The 18,362-nt window shown below is 35.4% G+C and overlaps 1 protein-coding gene across 2 annotated transcripts in view; it reads left to right on the top strand.

The window, feature by feature from the left end:
• The first annotated feature begins 247 nt into the window (after positions 1–247).
• Positions 248–18,362, top strand: part of LOC117982952 (uncharacterized) — a 39,272-nt gene continuing 21,157 nt past the window's right edge. The window contains exons 1-2 of one of the 2 annotated variants that reach the window (XM_034969397.2): positions 248–566; positions 13,250–13,481. In XM_034969397.2, coding sequence (XP_034825288.1) covers positions 13,257–13,481 — 225 coding nt within the window. In that variant the 5' untranslated portion in view covers positions 248–566; positions 13,250–13,256. The remainder of the gene's footprint in view (positions 567–13,249; positions 13,482–18,362) is intronic. The other variant, XM_069499404.1, reaches the window with a different exon arrangement.

Consider the following 18,362-nt stretch of genomic DNA (forward strand, 5'->3'; position numbering starts at 1 on the left):
TTGTTCTTATTGCTACTACCTATATCAAATATTCGTACCTGCCACAGTATGTAAGTATTTAGAAGTTTTACTTTATCAAGTGTGGTAGAAGTAGGAACAAAGGAGATCTAGAATATCAAGGACATGTCGTTGATACTTAATCGTAACAACCGTTAGCTACACGACTAACATGAGTTATTAGCTTTCAATCAAATCGGTGAGGAAGGCTTTTAGCGTGGTATGTGACGTCAAACTTTCTTTGACTGCCTTTATTTTAGCATTCGTGTCGGTTCGCTGTACAGAGTGCACGCACGCCGCGAGCGCTCTGGCACCAGCCCTGTTCCAACGGCTTACCGCTTACCGTGTCGCCATAATCCAAGCGTGAATTTGCTTTTCAAACCGTAACATCATCGCTCACAATTACTCTCATATTTATATATTTAGAACAGTGAACCAGTGACAGCAATAACGAATTACCACAGTCCAGTGAAATGAAACGCTGATCAACAATGTTCAGTTATATTTGTTTTAAACTTGGAGAAATGTACCCGTGTTGAAATTGCAATCGCTGCTTTGTGGATCAAAAGGTTTGTTGAACATTTACTTTTATATTAATGCAAAGATGTGAATGATACGAGAGAACTTATCTGAACTGAAGAATGTGAAGATAAAATTATGTCTTTGATTGATTGATGAGATAAGTTTTGAGTATGTGATGTTATCCCAAATATTTTTCAGATGTTAGTAAACTGGTAGATCTACTTGCCTATAGCTTAATCATGATACCAATGATTTTTTCACAAACTTACCTACATATAGCCCTAATAGTTACCTACACTATTTATTGATTTTATCTTTAAGCAAAAAGTTATTAAGCTGAGATTTTTTTTATTCTGTAGTTTCGCTAGTCAGCTATTTTAGTTATAGATCCTTTATGTTGCAACTTTTAAGAATCATATTAAAAATATTGTAAGAATTTAACTAGGTTTACTTACTTACTTACTTACCCACTTTCAGGAATAAATAAAATACTATATAAGCTCTATCTATAAACTTTCTTTGTGAGAATTAGAGAAGTGTGAATATTTTTAGAAATTGAGGTCCCTATGTAAGCGCGTTGATGTCTAATATATGGGAATATATTAAACTATCAATTCTGGCGGGGTTCCTTATTTTTACTATCTTAATAAATCATATTTTGTCTACCTATATTGTTTTATATTTTTATAAATCGGTGCATGTCATTTATATTTAAATAGATAGGTATCTACCTACCTACCTACCTTTGCAATTTAAAAACATTTATAGAACAGGAAAGTACTAGTAAATTTTGAAAAATTATAGGTAAGTAAAAATTTCAACAGGACTAATAGAAGAACAGTTCAGCGCTAACTTAAGTAGGTATTTTATATAAATTATACAATTGTTTTTGCAATATATGAAATAAGTACACCCATTTTTAGGGTTCTGTACCCAAAGGCTAAAACGGAGCCGTATTATTATACGTTACTCTACTGTCTGTCTGTCTATGTGTCCGCGTGTCACGGGTCTAGCCCAAATATTGAGTTAGAAATTCAATTAAATTTAATTTTCAAGGGGGATACATGAAAAAGGAACAACATGTCTAACACTCATTGAATATAGTAAAAATAATATGTACTTAGTATATTTTTTTAATCTTAAAAAATAAAGAAACGGGGAATTCGTCAAAGTTGTTAGTTTTAGACCATTTTTGTGACGGGGTCTATCTCAAAAACTGAACTAGTTATGAGTATGAAAATAGGGTATATTATGTACCATATACTGTATTTAAACAAGAAATACTGAAAACAACGAATTGTAAAATAGTTTTTAGGCTCCGACCAAAACAAGCAATTTTTTGGTTTTTCTTTCATTGTTTATTGCGATGTTCTAGCTCGGAAAAGAAATAGAATACACCCAAAATATGTTGTTCATAATTATGTACGGAACCCTAAAGGAGTGAGGCGCGACACGCACTTGACCGTTTTTTATAATCCATACTAATATTGTAAATGCGAAAGTGTGTCTGGCTGTCGGTCTGTCTGTCTGTCTGTCTGTCTATATGTCTGTCTGCTAGCTTTTCACTGTAGATTTTGATGAAAGGTAAAGAGATAGCTTGCATCCCGGGGAAGGACATAGGCTACTTTTGATCCCGGAAAATTAAGAGTTTCCACAGGATTTTTAAAAACCTAAATCCACGCGAACGAAGTCGCGGGCATCATCTAGTATTAAATAATAACGCCTGTTAAAATATATAAAACCTGTTGAAGAGGCACACCAAGATTATTTAAAAAAAATTGTCGAGCTACTCGAGGAAACCTGTAATGACAATAATATTATTTAATGAATGCTCATTCCACACATTAAGTACTTATTCTATGCAAGTTTTCTATAGAGTCGTGTGAACAGAAATTGCCACATCTCGCTCGTCAGCTCACTTTCCATCCATTCATGGTATCTTCAGCTTTTTCAAGCGATTTCTTTCGGCCTTCTTAAGACAGTAGTCGCTCATGTTGAGCTATTACTTACTAGCTTTCTTATTGAGTTGCGATGTCTTTCACTTACAACTTTTATTCATTAGCATTGTAAAATGATACCTACCTTCTTGAGGTAGAAATAGAAAGATTTCTATATTCAAATAAATTTTTACAAGTGCTTTTGAATCGTCGCTGAGTCTCTAGAATCTCTCAAATCTCTAGAAATCTAATGTATACTATCTCTATGTAAATTAATAATTGTAATTTCATAAAATATGTCAAAGTCAAAGTCAAGTCAAAGTCAAATGATTTATTCAAAATAGGTAATAAATTACTCTTATTGATTGTCTGGTATAGTGTTAGATTTGTAAGATATAGTGGTGATAATTATAACGCAAACTTAAAACTAAAGCTATGAGGGTTCCAAACGCCCGGTCTGAGAAGAGCCCACAACAAACTCAGTATGTTTGTACCTTACTTTTTATTCTTCCAAAATAAGAAATTAAATCTATTCTATCAATGGGTGAATACTTAGATTAATGTAACTAATAATTATTATAGATCAATGGGCGATACCATGGAACAACAGCCATGGAATCATCTTATAGCTTGTTGTTAGTGGCAAATAATGTGGACAGTTAAATATGTTTTTTAAATTCATTACATACTTAAATTTTTAGGGTTCCGAACTTCAAAAGGAAAACGGAACCCTTATGGAATCATTTTGTTGTCTGTCTGTGTGTCAAGAAACCTACAGGGTACTTCCCGTTGACCAAGAATCATGAAATTTGGCAGGTAGGTAGGTCTTATAGCAGACATTAGAAGAAAAATCTATGAAAATAATTTGAAAATATTATGATTGATCTAATAATATACTTAAGTATAATTTTATTAGTAAAGCTGTAAAGCTGAGGTCGGGGGTTCGACCCCGGGCACGCACCTCTAACTTTTCGGAGCTATGTGCGTTTTTAATAATTAAATATCACTTGCTTTAACGATGAAGGAAAACATCGTGAGGAAACCTGCATGCCTGAGAGTTCTCCATTATGTTCTCAAAGGTGTGTGAAGTCTACCAATCCGCACATGGCCAGCGTGGTAGACTATGGCCAAAACCCTTCCCACTATGAGAGGAGACCCGTGCTCTGTAATGAGCCGGTGATGGCTTGATCATGATGATGATGATAATTATGAAAGGTTCGTTAACATATTAATATAAGTAGGTTTATTTCGTAAAGGAAGTTAGGAACATTATTTATTGAATAACTGTTCGTAACGGACGCAAAATGATTTCACATACTTATCAAAAGGTTGTAATTTAACGCAACATTTTTCCTGTGTTACACTTTCCTGTATTGCGATGTAGCAGTGATGTGAGAAGTAGTTGAATATCTTTGTTCTATTGGCTGAGGTCGTTTGTTTTAAACACGCAAGGTAATTTTAACATGCGAATAGTCATCTCATCAGTTCTTCAAATAAACCCGTATATTGCTGAAAATAAGGCATAACGAAAATTATAATAGAAAAGTGTTTGACTTCTAAAGTTGGGCTCAAGGCACATCGCCGCAGAGTCGCCGCGAAGAGAATAGAAATGAGTTTTTTTCTAAATTATGTTCTAAAGTACCTACACCGAATAAAATATGAATTACGTATAATGTATAGATTTGTGTGAAGCCGAATAAAAAAGTATTAAAGCGCTTCGTTTTGGTGGAGTTCGTTTTCAGTTTAGAGATTTTTTTTTAAATTTCTTGATGGAAATTATTATATCTAAGTTAAAGCTAGTGTCATTTAGTTTAGGGTTTATGCCGGCTCTTCCAAATAAAATCTGATTTCCGAAGACGGTATTAAAGTTGCGACGTAATAATATATAGGCGCCACAAATTGACCTACACGAAGAAATTAGAATTTTGATTTTTTCATTTAAAAAAGACGAACTGCTGGCCACTGCTATAGTTCACTCTGTCACTACGCTTCATTTCAACAGCGTTAATAAGTCTTGAACATACCAAAGAAAATAAAACTTGACTTAAAAATCTTACTCAAATTTACTTTTCCCTGATACCAAATTCTCGACGCAAATAATAATGACCGGTTAAGTGCGTATTAGAACACGCATAGCTGGGTTCTTGGTGGTCATTATAATATGGTAGTTTTTAAAAAACTGTCTAGAAACCTAATAGTGGTTTTGAAATATCTATTTAACGAGATAGTTATAACTTGAGGTATTAAATAAAAATTGGGGAAAACATGAGATCAGGAGGTACTTATCCTGTTTTTTTTTTATGAATTTTAGTTTGCTTTCTGTGTAGCGGTAACAAGTTTATATACAGCTCTTACAGCTCTTCTAGCTACTTAGTTTATTTTTTAAATGGCTGTGACAGACTACAGAACGAAACGAAGAGATCTTTCTCTTTGTTTTACTACGCAACCCCATAAAGGATCTTGATAAAAACTTATCAAGTTTTGAGAACAGATTACTTTCCCAGAAAGGTCTCTTATATTTTACTAAATTTAAATAAAGCCTGACTTGTGTTGGTCTCATTATTGCTTCCGTTCCGTTTTTCCGTTAGTCGAATTGGATTAAGATTTTTAATTATATTTGGTTGATTGTATCTAAATGGATTAAAGCGAATCAAAATTTATTTTGATAGAGTACTAAATAGTACTTACTACTTACTTATTTAATGTAAGTAGTTGGTTTATTAGAGCCTGACTAGTAACAAATAGTAGGTAGATACTAATTATCATCATCATCATCATGAATCCATTGCCGGCCCAAAAAGTTGGAAGTGGGTGCCCGGGGTCGAACCCCCCTCCTGAACAGGAGATGGACGTTGTAATCAGTAGGCTGTCACGGCCTACACCTAGTCATAATTACATTAGGTATCTACTGTAATTTGTAAATACTTAGTTTGTGTAGGTACAACTTGAACCGGAACTATTTTCTAGTCATTGTAGCGTAAGGTCGGAGTTTCTTTTTGTAACAGTGACTGAGATCGGGGCAATATTTTGACTATTATAAAACCTCATTATTGATTGAAAATTTATAAAAACTGCATCATTCATTTTAGTGAACTGAATTTTTTGTAGAATCGTAAATATAATTTATAATTGTAGAGTTGCCCTGTCCAAAGAATGAAAAACATCTTTTACAGTCTATCTGTTCAGCACTACCTAGCTACTGCAACCTCGTCATTTCATAAGAAAGCAACTTCCTTTACAGCGAATCTATCTTGAATAATAATACATTATGTTAGAATATACATATATTATCCTTTAAACTGTCTACACGCTAATTTTGACGCCAAACAGCAAAAAGTAGATGCCAACAGCGATGGAGCGGATGTCATAATCTTTATTATAAGCTCAAAGCCTTATCATAAAGGAATATAGTAAAAGGGAAGAATTCATCCTTCCAAGATTGTTATGAGAAATGTACAGAGTTGGTATAAGTATATAGGTAATAATATTTTATACATAGGTATAACTCAGTGAAACCTGCCAGGCGCGGCGCTTTCATCAGTAACTCCCACAAGATCCAAGAGTTGTGGTATTATGCCATCTGTGCCAAGAGCCTCTATCCATATCCGAGATATCCGGGATAACTAAAAGATAGGTAGATATAGAAGTAGGCAATTATTAATTGATGGCTATTTAACGTATCTTGGATATCCCAAGTAGGTACAACATAAAATAATAATGTAAGCAAGTTCTTGAAGCCTTTAGAACTGAGATCAAATCGCCTGCGCGATTATTCAGTTAGGTATGTAAAGCGGTTGAGTCACATTGTTGTGCCGAGTTGCAATAAATCCAGGTGGTGGTTCGGGGACTTGCTTGTATCTATGAATAGCATCGCAGACTCGCGGGGCGCAGTCCCAGAGGTCGGACGCGGTTAATTGGCGACGAGTCGCCGAGGCCGGTTTGTCCGCCGATTATTTTAAGGCATATCTGAGTGAACCAGCTTACCTTTGGTTTACCGTTTGATGTCTGTGTGGCTCAGAGCCAGGCTAAAATAAATGTTATAGAAACGTTTTGGAGCAATAAGTTCTTTATGTTTTATTAAAAACTAGCTTATGCTCGCGACTTCGTCCGTGTAGACTACACAATTTTCAAAACCCTGATTTCACCCCCTTAGGGGTTGAATTTTCAAAATTCCTTTTTAAGCGGATGCCTACGTCCTAATAGCTATCTGCGTGCCAAATTTCAGCCCAATCTGTCCAGTAGTTTGAGCTGTGCGTTGATAGATCAGTCAGTCAGTCTGTCAGTCACCTTTTCCTTTTATATATTAAGATGCTTTAGGTTTATATTTTCTACTATCACCATCAAGGATAAATTTATTGAGATTGCAAAATTAGCCTGAATATTTTATCGCATGCAAACAGTAAATTTTATGTTTTATTTACCGTTTGCATGGATATGTACTTATACCTACCTACCAAGAGTTTTTGTATGTATCATAATATTTAAAAAAAACTATAGTTTTTTTCTAACCTAACCTGACCTAACCTAACAAAAATCCATAGATTAAGGGGACAGTGTAACTTAAACCTACGTCGCAACGGCTTCGAAGGTTTTACCTTGCCGGAAATTAAGAATCCTTTTAAAAACATCCCTCCCTAAAAGTTATGTCCGTTGTGTCATGTCGTTGTTTCCAAACATTGAATTAATAAGTTCTGTTACCAAGCAATACCTATAACCTACCCTATTGATCGTTTAATTCTGTTTTTGTTGTTCAATCTAATGAACAAAGGCCGTTAAATTGTTACAGGTATATAGGTATATCTAGGTAGGTCAAATACGTATAATATGTATTATATTATGTGTACCTAGATACACAGACTACCCCTAGGTACTAGTCTTAGAGTAGGTAAAGGGAATTTCCTAGCTAATAAGTAGGTACCTACTCTAGGATTCAATTAAATAAAATTCTGTATACTGTTATTTTGGCATGCCCATCGTACCTCGACTATGGCGGATTGTGGACTGTTAAAAAGTGTTGAAAATAGATTAGATAAGGTACGATAGGGTTGTCATATACATATTGTATAAAAGCCATGTAAAAAATAAATAAAGAAAATAATAAAAAAAATCACTGTAATAATTGCCTTCTATGTACATGCAATTATGCAAACCATCATTGATTTTGATTTGTTTGTTTGCCTGTATACTGACCACATTTCAAATATAAAGAAGGTAGGTAGCTACTAGGTGTTACTCTATACTTCAGTATTTGGAAGAAGTCTTTTAGGCATTGATTTTGTTATAACTATATAAGTAGTATCTAGCTTATGATAATAATATGTAGATAGTTTGATCAATAACCATTGCGGGAGACAACGAAATAGATCAGGTTACCAAGTTAACAATACTAATGCAAAAACTTAAAAGACACTGTATATTTTTATGATTATATTATTTATTATATTGCTACGTTGTAGCTACATATAAATAATCTAAACCAAAACCCACCTACTCGTAGATATAGAGCAGTCCAATAGGGAAATCTCAGTTTCAAAGGATTCAGTGAGTAAGCGAGGCCGTTGCTCTTTCCTAGACTGACAGAAAAACACAGGGAACAGTTGTTGGCGGCAGGGGCGAGAGGGGTTCATGGTTGAGCGGCCTCGCCACCTGCCGTGGACCCTCTGATTGCCACGGTATCGCACTGTCTACTAAGCATGATATTAAAACATATTCCATCACCAAGCACAAGAACCTCAGAATTTGAACAAGATTAATGTATCTATTCGTAACACGGTTCCAAATGGTTTGAAATTTTAATCATGTCATACCTAGCTAGGCTTATCTTCATATATTTTGTCCATGAGTTTGTTCTACAAATGACATAGGTAATATGATATAGACAACTCATTAAATCAAAACCATGGCTAAATATCTAGGTTAGTATATACTTAGATACCTGCGCATAATTTAAGATTATAAACTGTTAAACATAATATGGCCAGAGAAACAGATATTAACATATTCTATTGGTCCACAAAGAAACATTTCACAAAACTTTGACACTTTCTCTTTCGAAATTATAAAAATAATAGATTACTGGGAATTGACGTTACGTGTTCGTCTACCAGGTGGGGTCCAGGTCGCTTTTTTAGGTTTTCTAAATTCTTGAACACGTGAAACTCAAGTAAATCGCGTCTTTTTATCGGAACGATTTTCACGCGGCACTTTGCGGTGAAAATTGCAAAATTGTATCGTACCTAATGGATGGCAGTTTCTTTATGGCGTTTTCGAAGTTGAATGCAATCGACCTAGAAAGAAGCAAAATAGTGATCGCCTTAATCGCCTTACAAATGGTAAGGCCATACGTACAACTTGGAATTTATGTTAACTAACAGCTTATTATCATAATAGTGAACGTTATTTTGTAGTTGGGAAATAGAGTTTAAGTATTAAAAAATAGCACAATTAAAATGGAATGGCGTGTGGAAGTCCCTACAAGAGACAGCTATGTCCAGCAGTGGACGTCTATCGGTTGATGATGATGATGATACTGCATGTATTGAAGCGAAATGAAAACTGGTGTCATTTAACTAATCTATTGCAGTGATAAGTATACTTACCGATTAGGTAATGTACCTACTTAACGTGTTAACGGTGTTCTCAATCTGAGGAATAAGGGTCATTCGTATAGTTCAAATAGGTATTTGGTGGAGTGGAGTAGGTATGTGGTGCTGAACGAATGTTGAGTAATCAGAGTATTCACAATTGAACTACTCGCACATTGCTCAGGAGTGCTTGCCGATTTCCGTGTAGAACGTTACGTATCAAATATTGTGTCAAGTGCAAAGTTGTAGGTAGTCTATCTTAAAAACTTTCACTTTCACGATTTTGTCATACAGTTGAATAGATCAATCAATGTGCGCAAGTGAACTTGCTTCATGAATAATGATCTTTGATATCGATATCTGTAACGTTATTGATACGACTACGAACAGGCTATGAAGTAATTAGTCACGTGGAACTTTATTACGTTTGCGTGGTATTTTTTAATCATCGGTTTGTTCAATTATACAAATACGGATAGAGGTACCTATTCTTCAAAAACCAGTTGGTTTTAAAAATTAAAAGCGTTATAAAATTCACGCCCAATAAAGGCATAAGTACCTACTATAAAAATATGTAAGATAACCTGCGTATTACATACATATTGTACATATTGTAATGAAAACAAAAAAGAAAAGAAGGTGCAATTGAATATTTAAATACAAAACCTTATATAAGTAACTTAGAAATGAACCAGCTCCAAAAATAAGTAATATCCGTGTTGATTATGTATACGCAATATTTATAAAAACACTGTTTATATTAATGGAAATACACATTTCTGTGCATTTCTGTCATATTTGACGTGTATAAGTCGAGTGAAATTTTTTAACCCCACGCCGACGCAAACAGAGCCGTCTGTGTGTCTATTTGTGGCATCGTAGCGCTCAAACGGATGGACCGATTTGAATGCGGTTTCTTTTATCCGAAAGACTGTTTAATCGAGATGGTTGCTAACTGTTTGATGACAATCTGTTCAACTGTTTGAAGATTATCAGCTGATTTAGGGATCTCAGTCATATACAGTGATTGACATAAATTACTTACTTATATTTACTTGCACTTGACTGATGGACTCGATCCCAACTACAATACAATTATTTAATGGAATAATTATTGATGGGGTGATCAAAATTTTTGATTCGTTAAATATAGTAAAGGTCATAAGATAGACAAAAAAGACTAACCATATATCTCAAACGTAGCTAATAACGATAGAGCAATGTGTCAATGAATGTGACGGACATAAAGAAGCGAGTTATAGCCGGGAGGCTGCGCAGACGCAGAGCGAGGTCATTGTACCGCTCTGAGAGTGCAGCAGGCAGCTCGCCTGCTGCACTCTCCCCCTCCCACCACAGCCTCCCACCGTCCATACATGACCTAGGTATTACATTAGCAACAATAATTGCTACAGCATTTATCATTAATTCACTACGTCGATAAATTAGGCAATGCTAAAACTAAATAATTAATGAAAAGAACGCGTTGAATTCTTTCATTCATCTTTCTAAACTTTTTCTAAATAAGGAACGATTTAATTAAATATTTAAGTATGGAATACAACTTAGTTCCCACTATTTTTTTTATTAAAAAGAATATTAGTTATAAGAAACTAGACTTTATTTAGACTTTATTAAATATGAATACGGATTATTCGTTAGGAAGTAAATCAATTGTATAGTTATAATTACAGGAAAAACTAAATAAACCAGGATCACGAACGACGAAAAATAAACGTTACTTTATACTTAACTAGCGACCCGCCCCGGCTTCGCATGGGTGCAATGTAGATAGGTACTAATGTGGTGTCAGTGAGGAGTGATTAATAATCCATACTGCCATACTAAGTAATATTATAAATGCGAGTTGTGTCTGTTTCGTGTAACTTTGACCATTTAGGCAGCGCACGCCTCGGAAACTCTCAAATGAGAGGATTTTTTTCCGACCTAATTCATATTATTTCAATTTCCCTAGAGATCTCTAATTTTTTGAGAATTAAACTATACTTACCTATAAACCTTCCTCTTGAATCACTCTATCTATCGGTGTAAACTGCATTAAAATCCGTTGCGTAGTTTAAAAGATCTACGCGTTCATACATACATACAGACAGCAGGAAGCGGCTTTATTTTGTAGAGATTGTAAGGATGTTAAGTTTTGGCATATCAATATAAATGTACCTATATGTGAAATACCGGTGCAATATGAGAATTATTTCTGCCAATAGGTAATATTCTCATTTTTCCACCGACAAATATAGGCTAAACACTTAAAATCGTGACCTCCGTGCTAATGCCATCTGTATGGAAAGGGCATGCCGCGGCCTAGAAAATAGCATACAAAGGTTTGCACTTAAAATATATTTGTTAGGAAGCCAGTACAATGGGTGTTTTAAATCAACATTGAAAAGGCCTTTGCGCAAGGATTAGATACGTCTGCCGAGATAAGTGAGAGTTCAAATGAAGATAACAACATGGAGTGGATTTATGCAACCGATTTAACTTTTTGAGTTTGTCGTATCGAAACTCTACCTACTCGTAACCCTCGTTTAAACCATGTTAAAAAAAATGGTATTCCAATTGTTGTGGATGTTTACGAATAAACTTAGCATGGCATAGTGAATAATAATTGCTTCAGCCGTAGCTTGAAATTTATTTATAACCTTGTTCAGGGAGTCGAGCTAACATAGGCTGTTCTCTCTTGTAGAATTGTATAGAAATGAAAAGGATGCACTATGATGGTGATTGATCAGTGGGTGTGACTATTCCCTAAAAATGTAATTGTAATAATAATGTCACTTTGCTATAAGCTCGTCTCGATCCGGTGTATTTTTCAATTTTAAGTTTTTCTAACGGAGTATGAGATACTTTTCCGGGATAAAAGTAGTCTCCTCTTAGATGCAAGGTGATGCTAATTGTCAACTTTCTGATCACTTAAGTAATTGAACCGTGAAGAAACACAGATAGACTTAATTACTTACTTTCGTGATTATAGTAATGAATACATCATAGATTGTGCCTGCCTTTGTGGCAGAATATTTTGCACAAAAAATATTTTCGAATAGTTCTGTAATCTGTATCCACTAGTATATGTATGTGGAAAAATGATGGGGTGTATAAATAAATATAGATATCAATTAATGTAGGCATGTTAAATTTTGCTTAAGTATGTAGAGATACCTAGATAGGTATCTACTAAAAATATCTCATTCAAACCACATTAGATACAACCAAAGTCATTAAACTTTATCGTCTAAAGATATTCACGATAGGGAATACCGTAGGTACAGTTAAGTACGATTTGCTATGGCTTTTTATATAAGAGGTTAATTCCGGATCTACCTACCTACTGATGGTCATTTGAGTATTAAGTTACAGCTAGTGAAATATAAAATAATACTTACATACAGTATAATTTATTTAGAAACTAGCAAGTTCGCGACTTCGTCCTTCCCTTTCCTTCCTATTCCCTAAGGGGTTAACCCTTAGGAGTTGAATTTTCAAAAATTCTTTCTTAGCGGATGTCTGCGACATAATAGCTATCTGCTTGCCAAATTTTAATCCGATCCGTCCAGTAGTTTGAACTGTGCGTTGATATAGATCAGTCAGTCAGTCATATTTTGCTATTTCACAGTTTAGCCCTGGAGAAAACAAATATTTGCTATAATCCGCTAAACCAGATAATTCAGTATGATAGGTACCTACAACGTGCAGCATGCATTATGCATGGCCCGCCCTGCCGCTACTATACATGCAGGAAAAGCAAGCAATACGCACAAGTACCTACCACACAACACCACACTAGGTAGCTACAACCTCTTAAAACACACTTTAGTCTACAAACGTTTCATTCCGCCACGGCAGCATCCTCAGATGTTACTTAATTCATTCAAGAATGCACAATTTCGTTTCATGTGTTTCATAATTTCATACCATGGAATTTCGCAATTTTCCTGCGTGTCCGTCTTGCTTCTAGGATCTATTTAACAAAATAGGCTTAATACTAAAGATATTTTTAAATGTAAAAATAGCGAGTAAACAGCAGTAGTGAGCAGGTAGGTAACCTGATGTTATTGTTAAGTGATTATCGACGCCCATGGAGATTTGCAGCACCAGAGGAACAAGAATTTGTTTGTGAAGAAGAATGAATGACTTGTATTTGACTGGTTTAACTACAACACAATTTTTAATTGTTATTTGTAACTTTTACAGAGCCGCAATGTACGCCATGTCAACGGCGTCTACAACGACGTCTGGTTCGCGCGCAGAGCTCACGGCGACCACGGTATCGGCAGAACGGCGCGTCCGCGTCGTCCGCCTGCTGCGCCCGCGCAAGGCTGCCCCGGCCTTCGGCTTTTCCCTGAGAGGCGGGCGGGAATATGCGACGGGTTTCTTCATTTCAAAAGTTGATCTCAATTCTGAAGCACATCTTCAGGGATTGAAGGTAAATTAAATTTATTAATCATACAAAATCCGTTAAGTAGGTACATAATATTGATATTCTACTTAAAAAGATATTATAAGAAAACCTTAATTTGGTTTCAAATAGCGAAAAATAAGCAAATATCACAGTCATATACTTAGAGGTCTTATCAAAGTGTTGAATAAATAGTTTAGTAATAGATACCTTCTTCTTCTTCTTCTCAATCGTTCACTCTTGACAGAGTGGTCGTGGCTATGAATTCTTCACTGCTGCTCGTGCGATCTCCCTCCAGCGACTTCTATTGGTGGCATTATGTGCACACACGGAGACAGGTGTGTTTGTTGCAGAGCGGATTAAGTCCTCCACTCGACCTTGTACCACGAGGGGTTCGATGGTACCTACCACTCTTCCTTGTAATGTGCCCAAAGAACTTGAGGATTCGCAATTGTACAAGTGACGAAAGCCTCTGATTTATTTTTAGTTCTTTGAGGATGGAGACGTTTGTACGATGTGCGGTCCATTTTATTCTTAAGAGACGTCTCCAGCACCACATTTCCTAGATGATAGAATAGATACCTACTTAGGCAAAAAGGCATCAATCTTTTACTACGGCAAATTCTAGCACAGCATTTTATATAGCATAAAATTAGCTAAGCAGGTACCTACCTAATTTCAGTGGCAATGAAATACACGCAAAATGAAGTTGTGTAATAAAAATTTCGTAATCGACGCTTGCGGGCAATTTTATCACATTGTGTCCAACTTTTTACAATATGTTTGCTTTGCTCACAAGCAATTGTGCATTATTTCATTGTTCAGCAATTGTGTAGGTACGTTTTTTCATAATAAATGTTTTTCACTAATATTAGTCTATCGTCGTCGCATTGACGAGTAGGTATATTTTCGAAAATTCGAACGAATACGTATCAAGTCTTTACGTAGCTAATAGCTATTGGAGAGAGAGCCAGCGCGTAGGGACCAGACCTTCCTTATTTTATAAAAGCTAAAGTTTATCAGCGTATTGTCTCAACGCTGGGAGGAATGTTTGTTTAGATATTTGTTTGGATCATGGTGACTTTTTTTCTTCCTTTCAGACATTCGTAACCTGAATCCAATGTGGTAACTGGTTAGTTTTGTTTGAAGCTAAAAATATCTATACTAATATTATAAAGAGGAAAGATTTGATTTTTAATGAATAGATACATACTTAGTAATACTGATAACTAGGTTAGACAATAGATATAGTACAACACTTGCAGTAATTTTCAAAGAATAAGTAGATCGATAAAAGTATAAATATATCCGCTATCATCCATCATCGTAAACCATCGTCGGCCCACTACTAAGAAGGGGTCTCCTCTCAGAATGAAAAGAGCTGAGGCCATAGTCCACCATCCTGGCCAAATGTGGTTAGGCAGACTTCACACACCTTTGAGAACATTATGGAGAACTCTCCGGCATGCAGGTTTCCTCACGATGGTTTCATTCACCGTAGCAAGTGATATATTAATTGAATAGGTACCTACTTCATATAGAGTAAGTACCTATATAACAAAGTAAATTTTTTTACAAAAAAAATAAAAACCGACTTCGATACACAAACACTAAAAATTGAAAAATAATTTAATTTATTACCCAATATATTATGTATACAAGAGTTAATATGGTTCCATAATAATACTTTTTGGTGCCGGTGCCAATGAGGTGCCATTGTGGAGTCTCATAAAAATATGAAGTCCAGACGATTCGCGCAGCTAAAGCTAATTGGCTTGTATCGAAGTCGGTTTTTATTTTTTTTGTAAAATTTTTTTATTTCACAATTTTTAGTGGCCCCATGGAATTATGCTATGACTGGTTAAAAATCTACTGTTTACTAAGCTATTACACTGATCGCGAGCAATTTACTCTTATCCGTTGAGGAGTTCCAGTATCTATCTTCGAAGATGTTCATCAGATCTTCACCAAATTTAAATGAGACCAACTTTGAAGTATACCCTTTCAAACAAAAAAAGAATTTTCAAAATCGGTCTAGGCGTCTTCGAGTAATCGGGGAACATACATAAAAAAAAAAAAAAGATTCCGACGAATTGAGAACCTCCTCCTTTTTTTTGAAGTCGGTTAATAATAATTAAAATCGCCAGGTGTGATGTAAATGCTATTGCGCAGTCTCCCACGAGCATGGTGTGTCCCATCTCAGTGTACGCGTAACATGTGAAAACCTCTCACAATTAACTGTACCTAGCCTGCTCGTTGCCAGCTTAATAATTATTCGCGTCCGAGGTTGAATTGTCGCAAGAACAAGAAGCAGTATTATTTCGTGCATTCACGTAACACTGTTTCTTAAACAGCAGTCTGGTGTTTTCATGTTTCAGAATCATATTTTTTACAGGTGTTTATGTTAAAATTGCGAACTTTGCAATCAAATCCAATGCAGTGCCTTCGTTATGCTCTATTGTAATAATTGCTTTATTGCTGCTTTGTAAGTATATTCTGTAATATTTAACAATGAGATATGAATAGGTAAGTACGCGATCTATGGGTGTACTTATATCTTGCTTTAACGGTGAAGGAAAACATCGTGAAGAAATCTGCATGCCTGCCAAGTGAGAATTTTCCATAATGTTCTCGAAGGTGTGTGAAGCCTGCTTATTCTCACTTGGCCATCGTGCCAAGTGTGAAACCATTTTCATTCAGACTGCGAGGTAGAGTTGCCAGGCGCCCGGATAAAACCAGACATAGGTTGGCTTCTGATTGCGTGTCCGGCCAAAATAAACGGTGTCCGGCTTGTCCGGCTTTTGTTAGGCTTTTTACATTTCGCAAACGAGCGTGGCCGAGCACAGGCGAGTCGACTGTCGGTCGCTCCCGCAGGTGGCAGTGCCGCCTGACAACAAGATTTATGACAATAATAAAAAAAACTTGATTTTACATTAAAAAAAATTGTCGTACCTATTAATTCTGAGACACAAAATCCTCAATAATGTAGGGTGTCCGGCCTTTCTACCCAAATGTCCGGCCAAACTGGCTGGTCTATCCGGCTATTGGGTTTGGCGACCTGGCAACCCTACTCAGAGGACACCCGTGCTCAGTAGTGAGCGGGCGGTGGAATAGGTTGACGATAATATTGTACGTATACCTATCCTACTAAATTATTATATTTTTATTATGGTATTATAAGATAATTAGCTCTATACTGTTAGCTACTAAAATAGCACAAGTTGGATAGGTATTAAAGACTATGATATTTAAGTAGGTAGGTACCTATTCTAGATTCGTAATTTTCGCATAATTACCACTTCCTCAGTAAAGACGTAACAGAATTTCACAAGTGCTCATATCCGTTGTTATTTAGCTGCACAATAAGTTGTTTTGAGACACTCATAAAATCCTGAGAAGACTTTTTGATGTATGTTCTTTGTATGATACGACGAGACACTTTTTTAATTAGAAGTGTCACTTCCTCGACGCTGTAATAAATGTGTAATAAACTTCTATATCGCTCATAAAGAGTGTTAATTACCTTCTTTACTGAGATTAGTTTATTAAATTTAGTTTACTTACATACTTTGAGTAATTATTTATATTTATGACTAAATAAGCCCACGACTTCGTCGACTGTCGTACGCACGTAGGCATGGATTAAGTTTTTAAATTCCCATAGGAACTCTCTGATGTTCCTTTTAAAAAGTAGCCTAAGTCCGTCTACAGGATACAAGCTATCTCTGTTGCAAATTTAATCAAAATCGATTAAGCAGATGAGATGAGATGAAAATGTAACAGATATACAGACAGACAGATAAACACTTTCGCATATTAAATAATATTAGTAGAGTAGTTATAAGTACTCACTAATTTTCAGCTGCGCCATAGTTACCAGCAGTTCAAGTTGCACTCATAATTTTAACTAAAATAATATAATAGGTATAGGTAAAAGAGTTATCCTATGTCGATGGTTATAGTAGTAAGTTGGTACCTACATATTAACTAGAAAATAGGCAAGACATAACTCTATCGTACAGTCATCTTCAAGAAAGCTAATTACAGGAAGAAGATTCTTTCGGTGGAAAACAGTAATCACAGGGTGGCTAATAATAATCCAGTTCCGTTGCGTGTGTCACTCGATTATCTCTTGTCAATCGGTGACTTTCTACGAGTAGGTACCGACATCTAAGCGTGCGTGAGCCTCTTCGAACAAATTCTTCTTGTGTAACGCTTGCTAAAATAGAAAAGCAATGATGTACTGTCCTACATCGGCTGATATACTGTTTTGCGATCGCGATGTAAAATATTAGATTTTAAACACTTTCTTGTTTAAAATACCGATTATAAATACAATTTCGTGCTGTTTTAGGTATTTCATTTTAGATGAATGATGAATTAGATATACCTATCTATAGAGTTCGCGATTGTGTAGCGACTTGCGAGTCCTGAAAATCATACTTAGGTAGATATAATATGAAGTTACTAAAATATAAGTAATATCGGATTCGTGTTTTCTCTCTTCCCAGTAGGTACTTTGTACAAGTTCATTTCCTATATCAATAGGATTTTAATGGTATAGATTCCTTCTATAGCAATGAATGATGTACCTACTATATAAACCTTAAGCTATTGGCATAATATACAGACCTAGATTGTTGTGCTATTGATTGACTGGGAAGTGGTAACATTACGAAGCTATATCGTGCTTCAATCGTTCCAAATATTGATTTTTCTTTCAGCGTTCTCTCGAAGTACTTATGTATATAAACTATAGGTAAATACAAGTGTTATCGCAACGCTTAAACATGAGTCATGATGTTATTATCGTTTAAGTACGTAAATAAAAAAATGGTACTTACTTTAGCCAATGTGTACAGGTGTGGTGCTATAGAAGCGAATCATTGAGAATAATCTGATTTTATG

Source organism: Maniola hyperantus, chromosome 6, assembly GCF_902806685.2.
Source record: "Maniola hyperantus chromosome 6, iAphHyp1.2, whole genome shotgun sequence".
NCBI lineage: Eukaryota > Metazoa > Arthropoda > Insecta > Lepidoptera > Nymphalidae > Maniola > Maniola hyperantus.